Genomic DNA, 20,696 nt, shown 5'->3' with positions numbered 1-20,696 from the left:
CCTCCTCCGGAGGCTCCGGGTTGTTGACGTACAGTTAACCGCCATGTCTGCCTGTCCGCTCTTCTCACTGAGGGTTATGTTCCAAAGCGGACGTGACAGCAACAGCGCCACTGGGTTTAATCCCAGTGGCAGCGACGGCGGAGGCACCAAACGGCAACCCGGTCGCATCATCCTCCCGATGACTGCATCCTGTCACGAGCAGCGTCCCGGAGCCCTTAATGACAAGCGAGAGTTGATCTGTGGGACACGCGCATATCCCATTTGGTTGCCTCTGCAACACTGGGCTGCTGCATGGGACATTGGAGTACAATAGTTTAACACGATGGCCGGCCCTGTTTATCTTGCCTCGGCCCTGTCTGTCTCGCCCGGAGACGGGGCCCTCTGTCTGTTTGTTAAAGCCGCTCATGCGCTATCTGTCAGCAGGCCGGGGGCATAGCTGGGGAGAGTTCTGCGTGTTCGTAGCATTAGAGCAAAAGAGTGAATCAAGCCGGCTGCCTTGTCTATGGAAGTGTAGCGTGACTGAGTAGCGATGCCACTCTCTTATTCCCCTCCTCTACACTCCCTTGCTCTCTTCCTCATCAAACACTGCAGGGCGTTAAGGAGCACAAGGTCAGACAAGGCCGTGTTTCACGGGGCTGCTATTTGAACTGATGCGTGCGAGCCGCTGTGCACGTGAAAGTTTTTTTTGCGACTAAAAGCACGAGAGAGTGTGCGTGTGTTTTTGTCGTTGGGAGACAGAATAAGCTCAACTGATCCATGAAATCCACATTTTTCCTTTGTTGTTTTTTTGTATCATTAGAAGTGTCAAATGGTTTGCGCACTGAAATATCGTGACGAGAATAACAAAAGGGAAAAGAGTAAGACGGAAGAGTGCAATTATATCGCAGTAGTTGCCAATGCTCTGGAAAAATAACTATTTGACATTAAAAAAAGGGTTGGTGAGCCGGGTAAATTCAACTCACGGAATATGAACCATCATCATTATATGACAACAATTTCCGAACATACGGCGAGACGTCGCGCGTGTGACCCGGTGTCACGCACACTGCTGTACGCTCCTGCAATCTTGTATTCGGCACTCAATACTGAAACTACAAGGTTTGAGGGTTTCGCACATTCCTGACAGAGGAGAAAATAGAAATGTGTTCTCCTAGTTTATCTATACAACCTCTGAGGGATCGAGGAAGTCCTGATGTATACAACAACATAAAAAGATCAATAGCACTGTACTCATATTGTTGCAAACATTTCTGTGGAAAGCAAAAAAACACATCTACTAATGGATGCAAGTTGGGTTTTATAAGATATAGGCCAGTCTGGGAAGAAATGCACTGTATGTTAAGAGCTAATGTATAATTTACCATGAAATAATGCATAGATAATACAGCATGACTTCATCGCAAGCCTTGGCTCCACACATTGGGGAAGCATGTTGCTATCTCACACAACCACTAGGTGGCAATGTTGCTCCATCCCTGGGCTTGTGTTGATATGCTGGATGTTCCAGGGGAAAAGAGAGAGAGAGAAAGAGGGGAAAAGAAAGATAGAAAGCAAAGACAGAAAACAGGAGTTTTTTCTCTCTTTTTTTTCACACTTTATGTAGCCCCCTCATGTAGCCTGACAGCTAGAAGGCATCTCACACTCAACCTCTTTGTCCCAACAACTCCCAAAGTTAATGACTTTACGCATTACTGCAAATGGTGCTTGGTTTTTTACATTAAGCCAGAGAACTAATGAATACAGTAGGCCCGTTGTTGTTCAGTGGCTGTCCTGAGGTAAGGCTTTATGTTAAAATATGTACTAAAACTGATAGCAAGCAGAGCAGTGAGGAGGATAACAATATAGCCGAGGCCTCGGCGATGACGGTCTGGACTGCCTTGTCAGTATGCAGCCAGCATGCGTGTGCTTGTAAAGCTGCTGACACGTTCCTCTTTACCTGGTCACATCTCCAATAATTGGCCATCGGAATATCAGTCACAGGCCCGCTGGCCCCTGCCAGGCACACCCGAATCACAGCGTTGGTTGTTAAAGGTATCTTAACAGCTGTCTGAAAGATTTCCAATGGCCCACAAGGTCCCCATTTGGCTATTACCATCATCAGACAAACCCTGAATTTTTCTTTTTTTCCCCCAAAACATTGGCTCAATCCTTTGGGCAGGTCTCATAAAAAAAAAAAGAAACCCACATAGTGCACCTCTCAGAGCATTAGTAAAGCTGATAACAACAGGGAGGGATCAATCCATTGAAGGGGGAGAGAGACAGAGAGAGAGCCAGAGAAGGGGTGGACGGGGGATTTCTGGTGAGTCAGACATTCTTGCTCCCACGCACTAACATGAATCAATAACCAGCTTGCTGCCCACCTCTGCCTCGACTTCCTTCCCCGGCCGGAGAGGATGCACACTCTCAGTCGGGCCGGAGTGGTGCCAGAGGTCTGGGGGAAGAGCTGAACTTTGACCCGTAACGAGCAAGACGGCTCCAGGAAGAGCACACACTCGTAAACAGAGGAGAAACACTGGCCGAAGATGCTCTCTGACTAAAGGGTGCTGAGGGCACTTGGTGTACCAGCCATCAGCAAATAGGACTTGACATCACATCCTCAGACAATAACAACAACAACAACAACCACCACCACTATGTTAAGTCTTCCCATGCATGCAGACATATAAAGACCATTAAGGCCTTTTCTTCAGAGAGGAGATAGCAACTGTTTAGAGGTTATAAATAAAAAGCTGCGATCAGGCTGACAGGAATTGATTAATGCATAGATTAAAAAAAAATAAATACTCACACATGGGCTTGAGCTGGCCGATCAGCTCCTCCTTCGTCCACTTGGCCCATTCCTTCTTGTCTGTGTTGATGGAGCACAGGATCGGACCGCATGGTTTCCCACAATCCTCAATGGCCGGAACATTCAAATAGTGGACGAGCACGATGTCGGGGTTCTGTGGGGGGTGACGCAGAAAGAGAGAGAGAGAGCAGGGAGGAGGGAAGGTTAGAAGAGATGAATTTGTGGATATTCTCAGAGAAAGGGTTCGTACAAAACGCCTCGAGTTGTAGTGACACGTATACGCTTGTGGGGGATTTCACGTGGAACACGCCAGCTGCTTGGCGAGAAGTAAAAACGCTGCTGAACTTTTAACGCTGTGAACAGTGACACACACACACACATAAATGCTCACACACACACAGGGCAGAGGGCAACGAAAGATCGCACTCATTATGTAACTATCTGTATCGCAAAATGTGTGGGTGCTTGGATGTGTATAATAGTGTGTGTCATTTATGTGTGTATTTATGTGCATATGTGTGATAATTACAATGTGTGCTCGTGTAACACACTTATGGCATTTTGTCAAGTCCTCCCACATGGTGAGCTGATGCCCTCAATTAACTCTGCCTGTATTTACCAAGTCAAAACTCAACAATTTGCCGCCTGCAAATTGTTACTGGGTTACCTCGGCAAATTCCCTAAATTGACAGCTTATGAATAATAGGTGGCGTTTAAAGGAATGTTGTGCTGGTGTGAATAACATCAATTCGCTTCTGTAATCATGAAAAGCTTTGATTACCGAGCGGGGCTCGGTAGAGACTCGCACAAGGAATGTTCCCCTTTCAGTCCTTATCGCTTCCAATTTATTACAAACATCCCCGCGCCGCTAAGCCCACACAAACGGAAACGCACAAACGCGGCGCAACGCGCCTGTGCTGACACACGGGATACAAATAAAGGCGGCGATGATTACAGCTGACCTGCAGGCAGCCGCACGTAAGGAATAAAGAAAGAAAGATTGTCATCAGACGTATAAAAAAATAATCCACCCGTATATGCGCGCACACGCAGCTAAATAAGACGCAAGATTAGACAAACCAACAAAGACCATGATAGAGAAAAATGTAGTGACAACACGTGTGTGTGACTGCAGTTGGAAGCTTCATCAGTACTAAGTGGCAAATAAATCAGGGCGCTGCTACTGTAGGTCTGCGCTCCCTCTCAGTGTGTACCATTAATCTACGACTACGTCCCCCCCTCCTCCCTCTCTCCTTCTCCCCTTTCATCAGACAGGGGTGTGGTTGGGAAGCAAACAATCACTTCCTTGGAAAACATCTCAAACGTACCAACAACCGGCACTATCGCAATGTGCGCGGAGCGGCCACAGCTCCGGCAGGTGGAGCAGCAAGAAACCTGTAAGTTAAGCAATCTCTCTGTGAGGGTGTGGGGGGGGGGGTGTGGGGAGGCGGATGACCTCCCTCCAACACCTCCACCAGGAGCTGGACACTGCAGTCTGTTATCTCACTGCTTTCCCCCCTGTCCTCTGTCATTGGTATGGACACGAGGCGAAGGCTGCTGCCCTGTCTGGATGGAGATGGCACAGGGCGGCGTGTGATGCTCCCAGATGGCATCACCAGCTGTGTCAATAGCGAAGAGATGCCCTCAATCTTTACTGGGAGTGAGAGCGCCAGATACAGACGGCTTCATTCAATTATGATCATACACAAACGTAGTTGGATGTATGGCAGTGAAGGATGAAGGGGAAATACATGTATACACACACGTATATATATTATATGTATCTATCTATGCACTCCAGCGTGGGCGCACACACACACACACACACACACACAACACAAAGGAAGACACCATGTGGCAGCCCTCGAGCTCACCCAAACACAAGTAATCTGTGGCTCGGTGCTTTACTGTAAGGAATGTGCTATCTGTCTGTCAGTCTTTCTTTCTTTCGCTCTCTTTCCACAATCTTGTTTTGCTTCTTTTGCACTCTATAGCTAAAAAAAAAAGAGAAAGAACAGTGAACAGTTCTCTGCCAACTCAGGTCCACTTCCACTCTGAGAGGAAAACAACACAGTGAAAATGTAAAGCATCACATAAATCTATCAGGATGGTAATTTAATTTAGTTTCCTGCTGGCTGCTTTCTTTTGCTACGGTGTAATATCAGGAGCCGGTTCTCCAGGAGTATAGGGGGAAAACGGCTGAGGGGGGAGTTTTTTGTTGTCGTTGCCTGGATACTATTTTCCAGAGAAAATGAGATCTCATTAACTTATTGATTAATTGTGTAATGTAGTCTTTTGGTTGAGTTTTCACTCGCTTCCCAACGTGGGTCCCAGGGCAGGTGTCCAGTCTCACTTCCACAGTGGAACGGAAGTCTGGGAGACGGTCGCAGGAGCCTGCGGTGTGCAGGTGTGTGGGGAAAGAGAGGCTGTGTTTAGTATCTGGATGTAATCTGGTGTTTGTATGATATGCAAGACGCGTGTGTGCACTCAGGCCTATAAACACACACATGTCAGCGCGTTGGCTACGTCTGTAAGCCGGCGTGCCTCTTAAAGCGTGACTGTATGATGCATATGTAAAATGGAGCATGTCTCCAGCCAGCATTTTGATGTTGCTGTGTTGTGTTAATGTTTACTGCGCCTCCCTGGAACAGATGGATAGATGTTGAGCTAATTACTAGGAGAGTCTTGGGGAGTCAGCCATGGGGGCGGAAGGCCTGCTGAGTGGGTGGTGGAGCGCCTTTCCTTCCCCTCCTTTCACCACTCTCTCTCTCTCTCTCTCTCACTCTCTCTCTCTCTCACACGCAGACACATCAGCAGACAAAGGCATCAGCTCGCACAGTCGTGCGCACGTTCACAGTCTAATGCACAGTTCACCCGCCACACCCGGACACAATTCGGCGTGGCAAAACGCACGCGCACATTTCGTCCGCGCGCTCGCGAGCGCGTATATGCAGGACATCGCCATCGCAACCGGCGGAGGATAAAGGTGCTGTTGTAGCCAGGCAACAGGTTTCTCTGGCACCCACGCACTTAGAGGCAGCCAGTGCTCCTGCGATCTCTTAGTGACTGCCTACCTCGTCCTGAAGTCAAACACCCTGTTCCACTCCCAAAAACAAAGAGGGAGAGAAAGAGAGCGCCGCTAATGGAGCTGAAGACACAGACGGAGTTAGATGTCGGGCGGAGGCGGCGACGATGACCTTCTACTTTGTGCCGAATGCGAGGCAGCGAATGTGTGAGCTGAGCTGCGAGCGGAGATAAAACTAACTCGAGACTCGAGACAAAGCACATCTATTGGTGGATTCTGGTACGAGTGGTCAAGTAATGTGTTCGCTGTCTTGTTAAGTCTCGGTGACCCCGCGAGCAACTCTGCCAACTCCTCCGTGTAGCCGCTGCTCCTCCAGCCCACCGTACAGCTCATTAAGAGACAGAGAGCGAGGGGAAGAGACCCGTTGGAGAGAAGAGATACATGGAAAGACAGAGACAGAAAGAAGAATGAGAGTAACAGCTCTTATATTGTCAGGCAGGCAGCTCTGCTCCGTGGTTATACTCTACTCTACTAGGCCTCGCGTTCACAACTTGTGCACAGGAGCGATAAGAACACCATTAACATGAAAGGATCTTAATTGAGAGGGGATGCTTCATGCGACGCGGATGAGCCAGCGAGTGCAGGAGGAAAACCTTGTTCCTCTCTGATAAAATAACCCGCACCCAGGAATGAGGGTGGGGGCGGAAGGGGCTTCAAAGCCCGTCATACTGAACGAAAGAGCAGAGCAGACAGGGGCTCAGGTATGGGACTTTTACTCGGAGGAAGGAATGGGAGAAAATGAGCAAAAAAGGAATCAGACAGTCCTTCATGGGAGACTCGAACTAGCAGGCTACAGGGATCTCCATTTCAATACAAGATATCATGAAAGCTCCAACAGTCAATTGTTTAGTCACAAACAGTCAGCATCAAGGCATCAATACAGAGGGGAGGTGCATGTGTTGGTGTATTTGTGTTTGTAGGATGTATCTGTGCCTTTATGTATTTGTGTCTGCCTACATTAAATTATAAATAGCATGTGAATGAGTGTCTAGAGGCATCTTTCTCGAGGCATGTTTCTGCATGCAGAATGAGTGCAATGAGCTGTGAGACTGAGTGGATCTGCTATTTTGACTGCATGCTCATGCTGTCTCGCAATGCGTATTAGACTTTGTGTGGCGTGCATCTTCGCAGATGTCTGTGCAATTCCTGGTACCAAAAAGGAACACCTGTGTACAAAACGTATACGTTTCATGTTGCTCGCCGTGGTCGGCTGAACGCGCGGTACGCGGGGGTTGTTATGGCTCTGCCCTCTCGGCTATGCGGGGGCTAGTCGCCCTGGCGGTGGCGTCGTGATGGATGGCACGGGGTGCCAGTCATTAGGCAGCCTCCTGGCCTCTGGCACCGAGGTTGCACTCTTAAACACCGACCTCCCCCGCTTGTCCCCAAACACCACTGCTCATTTCAAGGTCAACTGCCTCTGTGGTGCTGCGAGTTCACCTCCACGAGGCACACGGCTTCTTCCCTTTTGTTTGGAACCTTTATTGTTCACTGCCAACGGGTGTGTTTTTGGAATACGGGGGCGGATGGCTGTGCGCTGTGCCTCGTGCAGACACACGCAGATGCACAGTCACACACGTGCGGTACATGAACACACGCGCGCAAACACACATGCGGAGGTAAACAACAAAAAAAACGACGTCAAACCTTCCCAAAATGCCAGCAAACAGCCTGAAGCTCCTGTCTAGCAGAGCATACCCCTATCTGAACCTCCCCTCTCCCCCCTCTCCCCGGCTCCTTTATGACAAACTCGCTGTTTAAATGTTCCCAGTTTAGAATACAGACACCCTAATAGGGGTGTCTGGAGTCTGCATGCAACTTAACTGCAAATGTTCACCCTCGACTGCACGCGGCTCTCCACCAGCCACAACACTGCCTGAGTGCTAAGCTAAAACGATGCCCGGGGTGGGTACCAATCCCGGGGTAAGAGCCAATATACAGAGGGGGTTTTTCTTTATGTGAATTGCCCCGACCGCCTCCAGTGCATGGACCGCGAGAGGAGATGGCAGAGCACGGCACAGCGGGAGATCCTGATTTAGGGATGATTCATACTCCACTGCTTTGCCTCCGCCTTTACCTGGTGTACGGGGCTGGGAGATATGAAAGGCAAAAAACTTGGAACTTTTGAGGAACAGGAAGAGGCCAGCATGTTTGAGTGTGTTTCGGAGGAAGCCAGGGGCTGAGGCCTGTGATGTTTAATTCAGTAGCACATAATCACTCCGATGGAGTTGAGAGCGGGGCTTTAAATAACTCAGCTTAGAGGGGCAGAACTGCTTCACTCTGGGTGGGGGAATGCAAGTCTGTGTGTGTGTGTGCGTATGTGTGCGCACATGCTTGTGCACGTGTGCAGATACGCGAGTGCATTTCGCATTTCTTCATGTCTGAGCGCGAGTATGCAAGAGAGTGCTCCTCTATTTTTGTAGTGTGGCTCCTCCCTGCTTTGAAAATGTTTTATTTGTGCCGTGCAGCGCAGTGAAAAAGGTGGATTGTGGTTTGTTACTGTGCCAAAGCATGTGCACGCATTACAATAAAAGTGCAAAAGGCCAGTATTCAGAGCCTGAATATGGAGGAGCGCTGTGGATGCCAAGCGGGCGAGGCGGTAAGTCAGGCGGTAAGCCGGGCAGTGAGGCATTGAAGCCCCCTTTAGCTGCCACAACTCAACTCACAGTTTACAGCCTACTTATTCTTCCTAAGGCCCTTTCAGAGCACACTACCCTCTCCATTAGTTGTGGTGGTCCCAAGTGAGAGGCCACGCTGCCCAGGGGCACGCTGAGAAAGGGCCATCGGGATCCTATCCGGCTGCCATAATGGCCTGGGCTGAGCCCGTGGCACTGATCCTAATATTCAGTGGCCATCCAGGTGACACAAGCCACACTGGAATAAAAGAAGCGGTGGGGGGGGGGGAGGCAGTTACTGAGCTCCGTCACACACACAGGGTGGATTTAACCGGGTGCTCTCTCTACATGGGTTCCCCGTCTTTTGTTTCCGCCTCGAAACAACCTCTCGACAGAGCCGTTTCCACTCTCTCATTTTCATCTCTTCCTCCCGGGGCGTAGTGCAATTCATTTGGAGGAGGAAAACACAGCTAATGCTATCTCTCTCGACTCCCTCTCCTCCTGCCCTCGCTCCCTTTTCATATCAGCGCGGCGTCTGATTTGTTTGTGTGCGTCGTCTTTCTCGCCCGTGTCGGTCGACAAGGCGTGCTATTTATGTGCCTCCCGCCCGTGTCTGTGAGCGAATCGGGACTTCACAGGAGCAGCCGGGGGAGATGTGCCGGTGCATTTCTAAACAGGGAGTCACAGGGAGGACTAATGTGTGTCCAGCAGCAAGGCAGTCCAACCTGGCCCACTATCTGCTTTCGGCAACGGCCCCACTGAACAACAATAGATAACGCCGGTTGTTGGCATCAACAACAACAACAACAACAACAACTGTTGAGGTTGTAGCAGAAAAGAGGGCCAGTTAACCTCGTATAGCGGCGCTTAAATGCACATACATGTCGACATGCGCGCGCGCTGCACATGCATCAAGAGACCGACGCACATTGACGACAGCAACGACCACAAGACTGCTGAGCCCGTGTGCTCCGTCGAGCGCGGTGAGGGGCTCATTATTATTACTGGGCTGGATACTGGAGCAGCCCCAGAGCTCAGCTTGGCAAGACCTCTCTCTGGAGACACACACTGGCCTCTACACACACGCACACACACAGACACACGTGCACACATACACACCATACAAATGGGTAATCAAACGCCTGCCCCTTGGGAAAAGAAAAAAAAGAAAGAAGCTAAAATTGTTTCCTAGCAACCAATGATGTGTACTGGGTACACATGAACAAAATAAAAATAAACAGCGCGTGCATTTGTGTATGAATTTGTGCGAGGCGGAATGAGAGAGCGAGCTCGCGATTAACACTGCATATTAGAGAGAGATAGAGGGGGTTGATGGGAGCGAGTGGTCAGAGATAAGAAGTCGTGAATGAGACTCGAGAAGGTAATGAAGAGAGAGAGAGAGAGAGAGAGAGAGAGAGAGAGAGAGAGAGATAGAGAGAGAGAAAAGGCGCCATCAGAAGTCTGGCAATCTGATCGAGAAACACAACAAGCGTTTCCCCAGCCGCTCTAGCGGGGCGGTGTTGACTGCGAGTTGATCCGCGGAGCGGGTCCGCCGACGGTGGAGGCCGCGGCTCGGCGTGCGTTATCGAATCACGGTTCAGAGAGCGATCATCGCGGGAATGAATCAGTATCTTACACACGGTTACAAATATGTAGCAACGCTGCAGAGGAGGACGGGGGGGGGGGGGGGGGATTATATATATATATATATATATATATATATATATATATATATATATATATATATACACACACAACAGCCGAAGTGTAGGCTCTAGGAAAACGGCCCAAAACGCAGCACGTCACGCCGAGTTCAAATGCAAAAACACGAGGCGTCGTGCCGTACCAAAGGCTGCACGATCAGGTGAGAGTTGTGGTTTGTAGAAATTGCTGCAGAGCGCTGTATACATAAAGGCGTAGCTGAATCTCTGGGGCTCTGAAGAGGCTTTTGAATCGTTGCAGAACATTGTAACTCAAAGAGAGTGAGTCCCCCCCCTTTAAAAAAAAAAAAGAGTCAACAAAAAGACAGTTACGTTCTATTTGTTTATCCGCGTGCGAGTGTGTGTGAAATGCAAGCGTGTAATGGCGTGCGCGCGTGCTTCCGTAAGATACTCGTATGTGTCATTGTGTGTGTGCATGTTTGGTACATCTGTATGTAAAATGGTGTGTGTGTGTGTGTGTGTGTGAAGGAGTGAGAAGCATACTATCTCCATCCAGCAGCTGCCACAAAGAGGCTTCCCAAAACAAGCGCAGGGCCATGACAGAGACAGAGCGACCGCAGCCTTCTGGTGGTGTAATAGGAAATTAATTGAGACCATCAATATGGTATTAATCATTAAAGCTCAGGTGCTGAGGTGGCACTTTGCTGACTGTTCTCCTGTTGGCAGCAGTCTCACACACACACACTCAGTAAAAGTTTGACCTGCTGTTTTGCAAAAATGTAGGTGGGGACAAAAAGCGGAAAGTCGAGACAGAGGAAAATGAGAAAAAGTAAGGTCTGTATCCTCTATCTCAACACAGAGACGGTGGTAGTTTTTATACACAGCGCTCCAAGGTCACGGCTTGTCTCGCTTCGCAGAGAAAGTGGTTTGTGTTTACCGCTTTCGAGCTCCCCCTCTTGATAGCGACTAAATAGTGAGACAGAAATTGAATAGGAGCTGCGTATTTTTTCCGACAGATGTTCAAATCGGAAAATGACAGGTAAAATTGGAGAAATATTCATCAACTCCCTGGGAAGCCATGTTTCTTATACCGCCTAATCCTCAGCGAGGCAAAACACAGTGAGGACTGGAGTGCCGGTGTTAATCAGCCAGAGGAGAGCCAAATTGCGGCAACTACATTAAGCCGTTAAGCACACCACGTCTCCAAATTGTTTGAGGTGTCTCACTGAGATGAATGTTTCTTCTTATGAATAATACATCACACACATACAAAACCAGACAGTCTTTATATACATGTGCATGTGAGCGCGCACCAGCCAACCCGTGTGCGTCTTCGGCTGTGCAGGATGAGGAGTTTGGTCGTGTGCGACGCAGTTAGACGCGCTGACGTTCCTCACACTTCTTCTTCTCGACTGAGGGCGAGCATCAACTAGACTCCATGGCCACTTTACCCCCCAAAACCTCCACCGCCTCGTGTCTGTCGGTGTCAAGGTTGAGCCTATGAAATGTTTATGATTCAGGAGCTGTAGATAAGATTGATCTGGCTTGAAAAGGCAAATAAGATGGCCAAAGACCAGAGTCAGCTGAAAAAAAGGAAGGCAGAGGGAGTAGAGGGGGAGAAGAAAAAAGAGAGTAAGAGGAGAAAATGCATTAACATCGGTCTGGCCCTGAGAGAGCACAGAGTAATGAGTTCTTCCTCTATACACACACTACTATACTGGTGAGAGAATATGGACACACCATCACGACCAGCTGACTGATGCTGTGAGCGTCTGAGCGTGTGACAGAGTTTGATCCGTTTTGCCTGCTGCCGTGCAACTCTCCACTACTGACACCACCGTCCTTGTGCGGTGATGTGTTGGGAAGGCTGGCCACACCTTAAGTGACTAAAAATCAGCAGGTACATTCAGGCTACCCGCTGGCCAAGATCTAGAACGTACAAGTCTGAGTATACGCATGTGGGGAAGGCGCTATGATAAAAAAAAGTTTTCATGTAAAAACGTGGATGGGACACTTGGTAACTACGAGCACACCATCAAAAATAGGCCTTCATGGGAGAATAGGAGGCCCGGGCTCCCTTTAACACCCTGGTGATAACACATCAGCTTTGATTTACGACGTCAAACAGAAAAGGCGGAATGATGTCATCAAATAGAGCGTTTTTTTTTTTTTTCAAAGGCCAGAGGAATGTGTGCGCATGCATTAATACGTGCATTTATGTGTGTGTGTGTGTGCATATGGGACGGATGGAAGGAGAAGACCCTTTGATGTGTCTCCCGACGGCCCTGGCCAGCTTGCAGGAGAGGAGCACAGTGGAGGCCACCAGAGAGTCGGGCCCCCGAGCCCTGGGGCCAGTTCTCTCCCTCCCCCTCTCAGCCTGCCTTCCCCCTCCCTCCCTCTGATCAATACCGGGTCCTAATCACCCAGGACAGTACGGTAGTCCTCTCTTTCTCTCATCTCCTCTCTCACTTCTTCTTCCACGCACTCGCATGTCCTCGGCGTGTGCATGTACACCTCTGCGTGTGCGAGCCGCACACACACACACACACACACATTCTGCCAATGTGTCCATGCACGTTTGGCCGCATAGAAGGGGCGTCACTTTGAGTCTCAGTTAATACGTGGACGGGCTTACACCAGGCTGTTAAAACGTGTGCATGTGTCTGTGTACAACAAGATAAGAGAATATCCTTGAAAAAGCAACACCGACATAAACCCCAGTGAATTATGAGCGGCGTGCATAAACCTGAATAATAACACATCCCCTCATTTTGGTGGCTTTATCCCAGTTATCTAATTGCCTTTGTCTTCCTCTTCTTTAATAAACTAATGAACGTGGCAGGATCGAGACCTGGAAATCATGGAGGCAGGCAATAAGTAGCACGTGGTTTTAAACCACCAAACTGCATCAGAACAGCTGAATAATTTGTAGGAGAAATAATTACGGGGCAGAAGAGCGGGCATCAATCGTGGAACACCGACAGTGCTCTCACTGGAAACTACCTCACCCATAAGCCAAGGCTCCATTAGGTATTGTCTGGGGCCTACAGGCTAATTTGTTTGCATCAATAATACATTCAAAGGATTTATCTAACTTGCAAATGAGTGTTCATTTACTGGTCCAAGAGGCAAGGAGGAGAGCAGGCAGCAGGAGGGAAGGTGTGAAAGGCTGAAACAGCTGGTTGGGGCTATCTGGGACACAGTTAACTCTTCGCCGGCCAGCAGGACGGTGGTCCAATATCGACCAGTTCGTCGGCAGTATTCGGAGATGGTTGGTTCTGACACGCTTGGATAACAGCCAGTGTTTATGTAGGGCACGGAGAGGCCAAGGTGCTGGTGACCAACACTTGGAAAAGGATCAAAAAAAATGAAGCAGCAAGCCCCCTCGCGGGGACAACTTATTACCTGCTGCAGCGAATATTCTCTGATCGTATGCCAGACGACAAAATGACAGAGGAGTGTAAATGCGCGTGTCTCCCGTCAGAAGATGGGAAGTGCCGCCCTTGGGGGACACCGGGATCCCCGCCACCCTTTGATCTCCGTCGCACGCAGTCTCCTACGGGCGATATTAGGACGCGCGAAGCCAAAAGAAAGTGGATGAGCACAATGTGTGTGTGGGCGAGGGGGGTTATCAAGGGAAGGCAAGCACAGGGGAAGAGACAAAAAAAAAAAAAAAAAAGACAGAGGAGACGAAAGAGAAAGATGGGAGAGGAGGAGGAGGAGGAGGGAAGCTGGCCATGAACATATGCTGCCTCTCTGTGCCAAGCCACACTGGCTCAGGCAACCCACGCATACGCTGCACTGCTGCCACTCCAGCACCAACACCATGGCACTACTTAGTCAAACAAAGCTGGAGAGATGAATCTGGAAAGAGACGGGGGCTCCCCAGTCTCAGCACTGCCAGGGTAGGGCTGTTTGGCCTGGATAACACAGCCTGATCACACACACACACACACGCGCACACAGACACACACACACACACACACACACACACACACACACACACAAGTGGCTTTCAGCTGCTTGGCTAGCCACCACCTACATTTGTGAGACTTCTGATGTGGGCCACCACACAGCAGCGCTCTCTGTTCGATGAAGTATGGAGTCACTTGAACTGTTTTGAATTATTGGTAGAAAACGCTAAATATTAATTGTGAATCAAATCGTGCCATTCGTCTATTAGATTGTCTGAGCTGCGTTCAACACGCCAAAAATAAACACACACACACACACACAGCTGTAAACACATCACATTGCACCAATTAGTCACCTGTTGTAGATTTTAATGAGCGCAAAAAGAGAAGAGCTGTAAAAGTCGAGAGACAAAACAACTGTTTTGTGGAAGTCTGTTCCTGTTTAATCGCATTTCCCCTCCTGTTGAAATAATAGCGCCCCCCCATGGTGGTTGAGGAATTAGGGATAAGAGTTGGTATTGGTTTAGGTCGGTAAACACATGTCTACGGGTAAACAGCAATCAACACGACTCCAGAGCTCTAGACTGTCATTCAACGAGCTCGAGTCATCGCTTTGCGGTTGAGCGGCTCCTCCAGAACAGTGACGTCGCAGCTCACATTCACATCTGTCCAATGTGTCATTATTCTATCCCATTAGACATTAGTGTGAAATGATCTTTATGAACATATGAATGCTTGAGTTATGGCCCAAAAGCGTTTTTTTTTTTCTTCTGAGGTCACGGCGACCTTTGACCACAAAATTCCAATTACTTCCACCGCGAGTGCAAGCGGACGCTTGAGCCAAATTTGAAGAGATTTCTCAACGCCTTAATGAGATAATGACTTCCCGAGAATGGGACGCACGTGAGGACACAGACCTTGAGCTCTGACCACCAAAATCTAATCACTCCATCCTTCAGTCCAGGAGGATGTCTGTGTCGAAATCTGAACGGCGAAAAATTCCCTCCAGGCTTTTTCCTGAGATATCGTTTTCACAAGAACGGACCGGACGGACTGACGACGGAAAACAGGGAGGAATAAAAAAATCACAGCGAATGCTTAGTTTGTTCAGGCCGGGCTTGAAAAATGTGGCCGTATCAGAGAAAGCAAACATGTTAGAAGTTGGCTTATTGTACATTAGGATGTAAAGGAGTCATATCAACCCACCTAAAGGGCACACAAGTAATTGTCGCTGTAGTCTTAAATGCAAATCATATATTTTGTGAGACGTGAAAAGGGGAATATGAATGAGAAGAAAATTATGGGTCATGATTATATCATTATATTCTTTCTGTTGAAGAATTACGACAGAGCTTAATGGTTTGGAGAAGTCGTGTGTGTGTGTGTGTGTGTGTGTGTGTGTGTGTGTGTCAGGAACGAGAACCGCGGTTACTGGTACTGGGATGTTTGATGTACTGCACACCTAAAGGTATTATTAACACTGACAGTCTAGAAGGTTCAATTCAGTTTTTATTGCTTAAACATTTTATGAGCGGCAGCCTTAAAATTCACAGAAAGGTCACACGCTAACATTTTTCATACAATACTAGATTTTTAAATATCATTTATGTATGACATACTTAGTGTAATGAGGCGCTTATATTAAACGCTGCAATGTGGCTAAGGGGTTCTGCAAAAAAAGAAAAAATGTTTTAAATAATGACTGACCATGTATTTGATTGGACCGTGTTGTTAAGAGGGAAAGGAGGTCGCCGGCAGAGGGACTGGGGTCTGAACGGCTTTGGAAAAAGTGCTGCACATGGCTCCCCACTGGGAGTCAAACCAAGGGCGAAAAAAAGGGAAAAATATATGCAGGCAAACATCAACAGCACACAGATCCAAATTGCTTGCTAACACACACACACACACACACACACACACACACACATACGTGTTCCACACACAGTCACATTTGCACGCTCATAAATCCACACAAACCCACACATAATGGGCCCATACAGGAATGCAGACGCACAAAACGCCCTCAGACGCCAAGATATATAATAACAAATGCTTGTATAACACAGAAATCAAATTCAGGGTTCATCTTGCAATCTGAGCCTCGCAAACTCAATTCCCCTCTGCCGTCTAGCCGCTTTACGTTCCACGCCTTTTCAGTGTGAACGAATGGGGTCAGTATCGTCACATAAACATCATCCTCTGCTCGCTCGCATCCCCCCCCCCCCCCCCCCCTCTCACCCACCTCCCTCCCCTTTTCTCAGTGAATGGATGCTGAGCACTGGTGCATATCTACGCAGGGATGGCAAGGGCACCGAGGAGAGAAAATCAATACTATATCTCACCACTAAGCACAATCCCAACCAAAAGCAGCTGGAGTTTGCAGGTTGCTCCATAAACTGGACGGCTTCATCTGGCTGGCCGCTGTGTCGGTGGATTGCGACAGTAATGCACTACAGCACAATGGCCCTGGCCACAGCCTGCCAGACACAGAGGCACACGTGCACACACACGCACGCGCGCGCACACACACACACACAGAGACACACACACACACAGACAAATGGCACGCTCCCAGGGGCTGGGGGAATAGCAACAGCAATGAGAAAAACTCTCATGAGGCAGGAACAGGGTTGACAAACACACTCTCTCCTCCGTCACAAACAAGGAAAAGCACCCCAGGACCATTTAGCCCACCCTTACTGTGGACTCTCACATACACACACACACACACACTTGCACATACACACCTACACACACATATACATTTACACACGCACATGGACCTACACAGAGAGGGCCCTTAAAATACTTGCTCTAAAAATAGCAGGCGGGAAGCGGGAAACGGGACTGAGGCTATTATTATTGCTCACACGTCCTGCCCGGTCCCACCAAGGAAAGGGAAGAGACTAATGATTTTCCTGGTGCAAGCAATTAAAAAACTATTTGTCACCTGCCAGGCTGCATATGACGTTAGGGGCCTTGGCAAAGGACCACAGAGTAACTCTACATATACACACTGTGCACACACACCCGAAGTGGGTTGCAGCAAAAAGCTCGCGGTCCAGAGGCAGAAATGATGCATGAGGAACAAGTGAATGAAGGGAAGTTGAGGTAAGACGGGAAGGAACTGTACTTTCGGATAGAGGGAACAGAGTCGGGTAAACGGTTGATTTACCCGGACAGGTTAATACGAGGCCAGACGGTTGCCTCAGACAACACACTGCCATCAGGAAGTCATGTAATATTTAGACTCCAGCCAATGGAAGTCATTCTCCTGCTGCTGGGCTCCTGGCTAAAATAGAAATGTATATTTCCCCAACTACCCTGCCAGCCTCCATGCCCCGAGAGCACGAAAAGAGAGAGACTCCAGCTCTCTGCCACATCCCGGTACCTGCCCCCCCCCCCTCCTCCCCCACCTCTCTCTCTTGGGCTGCCTCCCCTGGAGAACAGCCGGAAACATGCAGCTTTAGACACACGTTCATTTCAACTAAATTGCTGTAATCCCTGCTGGATTTGTCAAAGTGGTTTAAAGCACGCCCTAGAAAAAAAAAAGAAGAAAAAAAGAAGAAGGTGAAACCGTGTTCGATTGAAAATCAACATTTTAGTATCCTTCTTCCTTATTATAATTAGCTCCTTATTCCTGCTTTGCTTCAGTTTCTGCATTAGGAGGTAAACATTGTCAAATCTGAGTTATCCGAGGACGGCACTGGGGAAGCACATCTTTTCATGTATATTTATTTTCCTTCTCGAGGAGGGGAGTCTATCCTTTGCGGACCGTATGAGGTCTAGGACGGCCAACACAGGGGGCCTTCCAGGCGGACGAAAACCTCCCACTATTTACTAGGAAACATCCTCTGATGCTGCCACGGGAGGCCAATATTGGGCTCTGGGAGACAACCAATATAAATTGGGAGGGGGCAGTAAATAATATTAAGACAAGCGTTATGTCTCCCTTGCACAACGCAGCCCTATCCAGAACCGGCTTCCAGCGTACACTCGGCTGCAGTAATTTACGAGGTAGCTCGTTAACGCCGGGTGATTTGCGCTGCTCGTTTGCTCCTGCTCATCGCTACCAAATGATATCATCTTCTACCTCTAATCTTCTAACTCTAATCCCCCATTCTCAAAGCACCTCCACCCCTCCCGACGCTTGTTTCCTTCCTTCTACCCTTCTCCATTTTGCTTTTCTCTCTCCTCCCTCCCTCCCTCCCTCCCCTCAATCTCTGTGTCTTCTCGGGTTTGCGTGGGCGAGTTTCGAGATGGGGGAGCAGACAGAGATAGGATGGCAGAGCCATCCCACTCAAGGGCGTGTGTGCGCATGTGTGCTCAATATGACATCTATCCAGATCAAAAAAAGACTAAAAGAAGTCTGGTTCGACTCTGAAGGCTTTATGTGCCCTTGTAGTTACTTTTCCACTGCCCCCTACTGAGAGAGAATGAGAGCATGAGAGCAAGCCCCCCCCAAAAAAGCTGGATTTTCTCTCAAAACTTGCAGAGGGGAGAAAGCTCAGCAATCCTGGGGAGACAAAGTGGCAGAGAGAAATAAAGACAGATAGTGCAGTGGGATGGGTGTGTGTGTGTGTGTGTGTGTGTGTGTGTGTGTGTGGGATGGGGAGGGAGGCCTCAGACCAGAACACAAAGCAGTATGGAGAGGATACAAGCCGAAGGCAAGAAGATGAAAATGAAGTTCATAACAGAGAATGTTATTGACAATTAGGGAAACAAATGCCATTGTTTTTATCCACAATAAAATACCTTTGAAGATCCCGCAACTTCACTAATCGCTTCAACTAATAAATTGATTCAACCACAACCACGTTGGCCCAATACTTTATCTTCATCTTATTTCTTTTCCACAAACGATCCTTAGTCTCTTCATAACCCGCAGAGAAATCAGCTCGTCTCCGACCAGATGCAGCTAACGCCCTCAGATAGACAGATTTTCACAATGAAAATTGCCAATTATAGAAATTGCAATCAGAGCAGTTGGTTTGCATGTTGATAGTAGCTGGTTAAAGGGGAATTGAGATCGATGTCTGACTGAATGCAGAGTGAATGACTCTGGCCCCGTCTATATTACGCCGGCTCTCACACCGACTCCCCTTTGCTCTTCTCCTCAGTCGTTTTAGCGCACACGTTCCTCGTCTTCCCTCTTAACTCTGTCCTTTCCTTCCCCGTCTCTCCCTCTATGACACATCCAAGCGATCGTGTCGGGATGTCAGCCCTCATCCACGGCTAATTGGGGCTCAAAGGAGTAATCAGGGCAGGACAAATCGGACAGTTCTGGTCATTAGCTGTGACCAGTGTTCTCTGGGAAGCTGGGAGATGCGCGCACACTTCTGCCACCGCGCCTCAGCCTGCATAGTGACACAGGCAGATCTGTGGCTTGACACGAGCGGGGACTCGGAGATTGGCACGGCACAGAACCGACTTAGTGCGGAGCCATTGATCTCCTCTGCGTTCCAACACACACACACACAGGCAGGACGTAAACACAAATAAGCCTTGCGGGTGACTGTATGCACGGGGACTCTCTTATTGTCTAATATGGGACAGGCAGCAGAGGACTTTGGAAGAGACGACTCAGAGTACAAAACAGAGGGTAATATCAAATCAGAATAAAGGTTTGTCGCACTACTCTTCGACAAGCTCACAGCGTTTGAGCTTTTTTCTCTTCAAACTCTTGTATTATTGACAAGGAACTGAGACATTTGATTCCCGCTCTGCTTAGAAAACCAGTTCTCTGGGCTCTCTTGAGCTAGCCGGTGGAACGACGAGAATAACATGTAAAATATTGGTGTCAATAACAATCTCAGAAGCCACTAAATGTAAACATGTCGATGGCTGCTCCCTCTGAGAGCGGGGTGCATGACTTCGAAGCAAGATGAATGTCAATTCCGCCTTCCTGGCAGAGCCTTAACCTTTCAGGATAACTGAATTATTTAAGCACCACATACCTGTTGTGGGCCTCTGTTTCTCCGTCTGGGAGGAGGCTGGTTAGGAGGCTGCGTGAGTCTGTGGCCACGCACGCCTCTTTGGCCGCAGAGTGAAAATGGCAAGACAAATGTGGCGGGGGAATTTGTGATAATTGGCCGTGCTGGTGGGCTAGGCGACGGGCCGAGAGAAAAGGTCGCAGGCACTGAGAAACAGATCAGTCTGCCAGGAGGAGAGGAGTTTCTATGTGCCTCTGGGGGGTTTCGCTCAACTTCTCTCCCTTTCTTCGTATAGGGAGAGAGTGCTCCAGCAGGAGACATTAATTAAGCAACAGAGTAACCTTCAATTTGTTTAGAGGTCAGAAGCCCCAGTGACACTGTTTTGGGTAGAGACCAAACTGACTCTGTATTCTCTCTCGGAGTGAAAAGAGGGGAGCATAGCTGCTCCGAGGACTAGAAGAGAGTTGATAGCAGAGTAAGAGGGGAGAAGGGGAGTAGGGGGGGGGGACAGACATATTTAATTGTTCATAAGTAGAGAGGATGGAGAGGGTTAATGTCAGATGTTCCTATGTGACTGCACACAAAGAAGGAGGAGAAGCGGAGGAGATGAGGGGAGCCACGGGGACATGGCTCACACCCCGACATGCTCGTGAAGCAGCTGTTCTCCTCATGGCGGAGAGAGCGGGGGCCTGCCAGCAGCAGC

General features: G+C 48.8%; 1 protein-coding gene across 12 annotated transcripts in view; it reads right to left on the bottom strand.

Moving 5' to 3' along the window:
- Positions 1-20,696, bottom strand: part of camta1a (calmodulin binding transcription activator 1a) — a 275,394-nt gene that overhangs the window by 29,283 nt on the left and 225,415 nt on the right. For all 12 annotated transcript variants that reach the window (XM_068596799.1, XM_068596790.1, XM_068596791.1 and 9 more), the window contains one exon: positions 2,789-2,942. In XM_068596799.1, the coding sequence (XP_068452900.1) occupies positions 2,789-2,942 (154 nt within the window). The remainder of the gene's footprint in view (positions 1-2,788; positions 2,943-20,696) is intronic.

This window comes from Clinocottus analis, unplaced genomic scaffold (genome assembly GCF_023055335.1).
Source record: "Clinocottus analis isolate CAN_PGR_092001 unplaced genomic scaffold, fCliAna1.0.p SCAF_4, whole genome shotgun sequence".
In the NCBI taxonomy this organism is placed as follows: Eukaryota; Metazoa; Chordata; class Actinopteri; order Perciformes; family Cottidae; genus Clinocottus; species Clinocottus analis.
The sequence above is the reverse complement of the archived record's forward strand: the minus strand, read 5'-3'. Positions and strand labels throughout refer to the sequence as shown.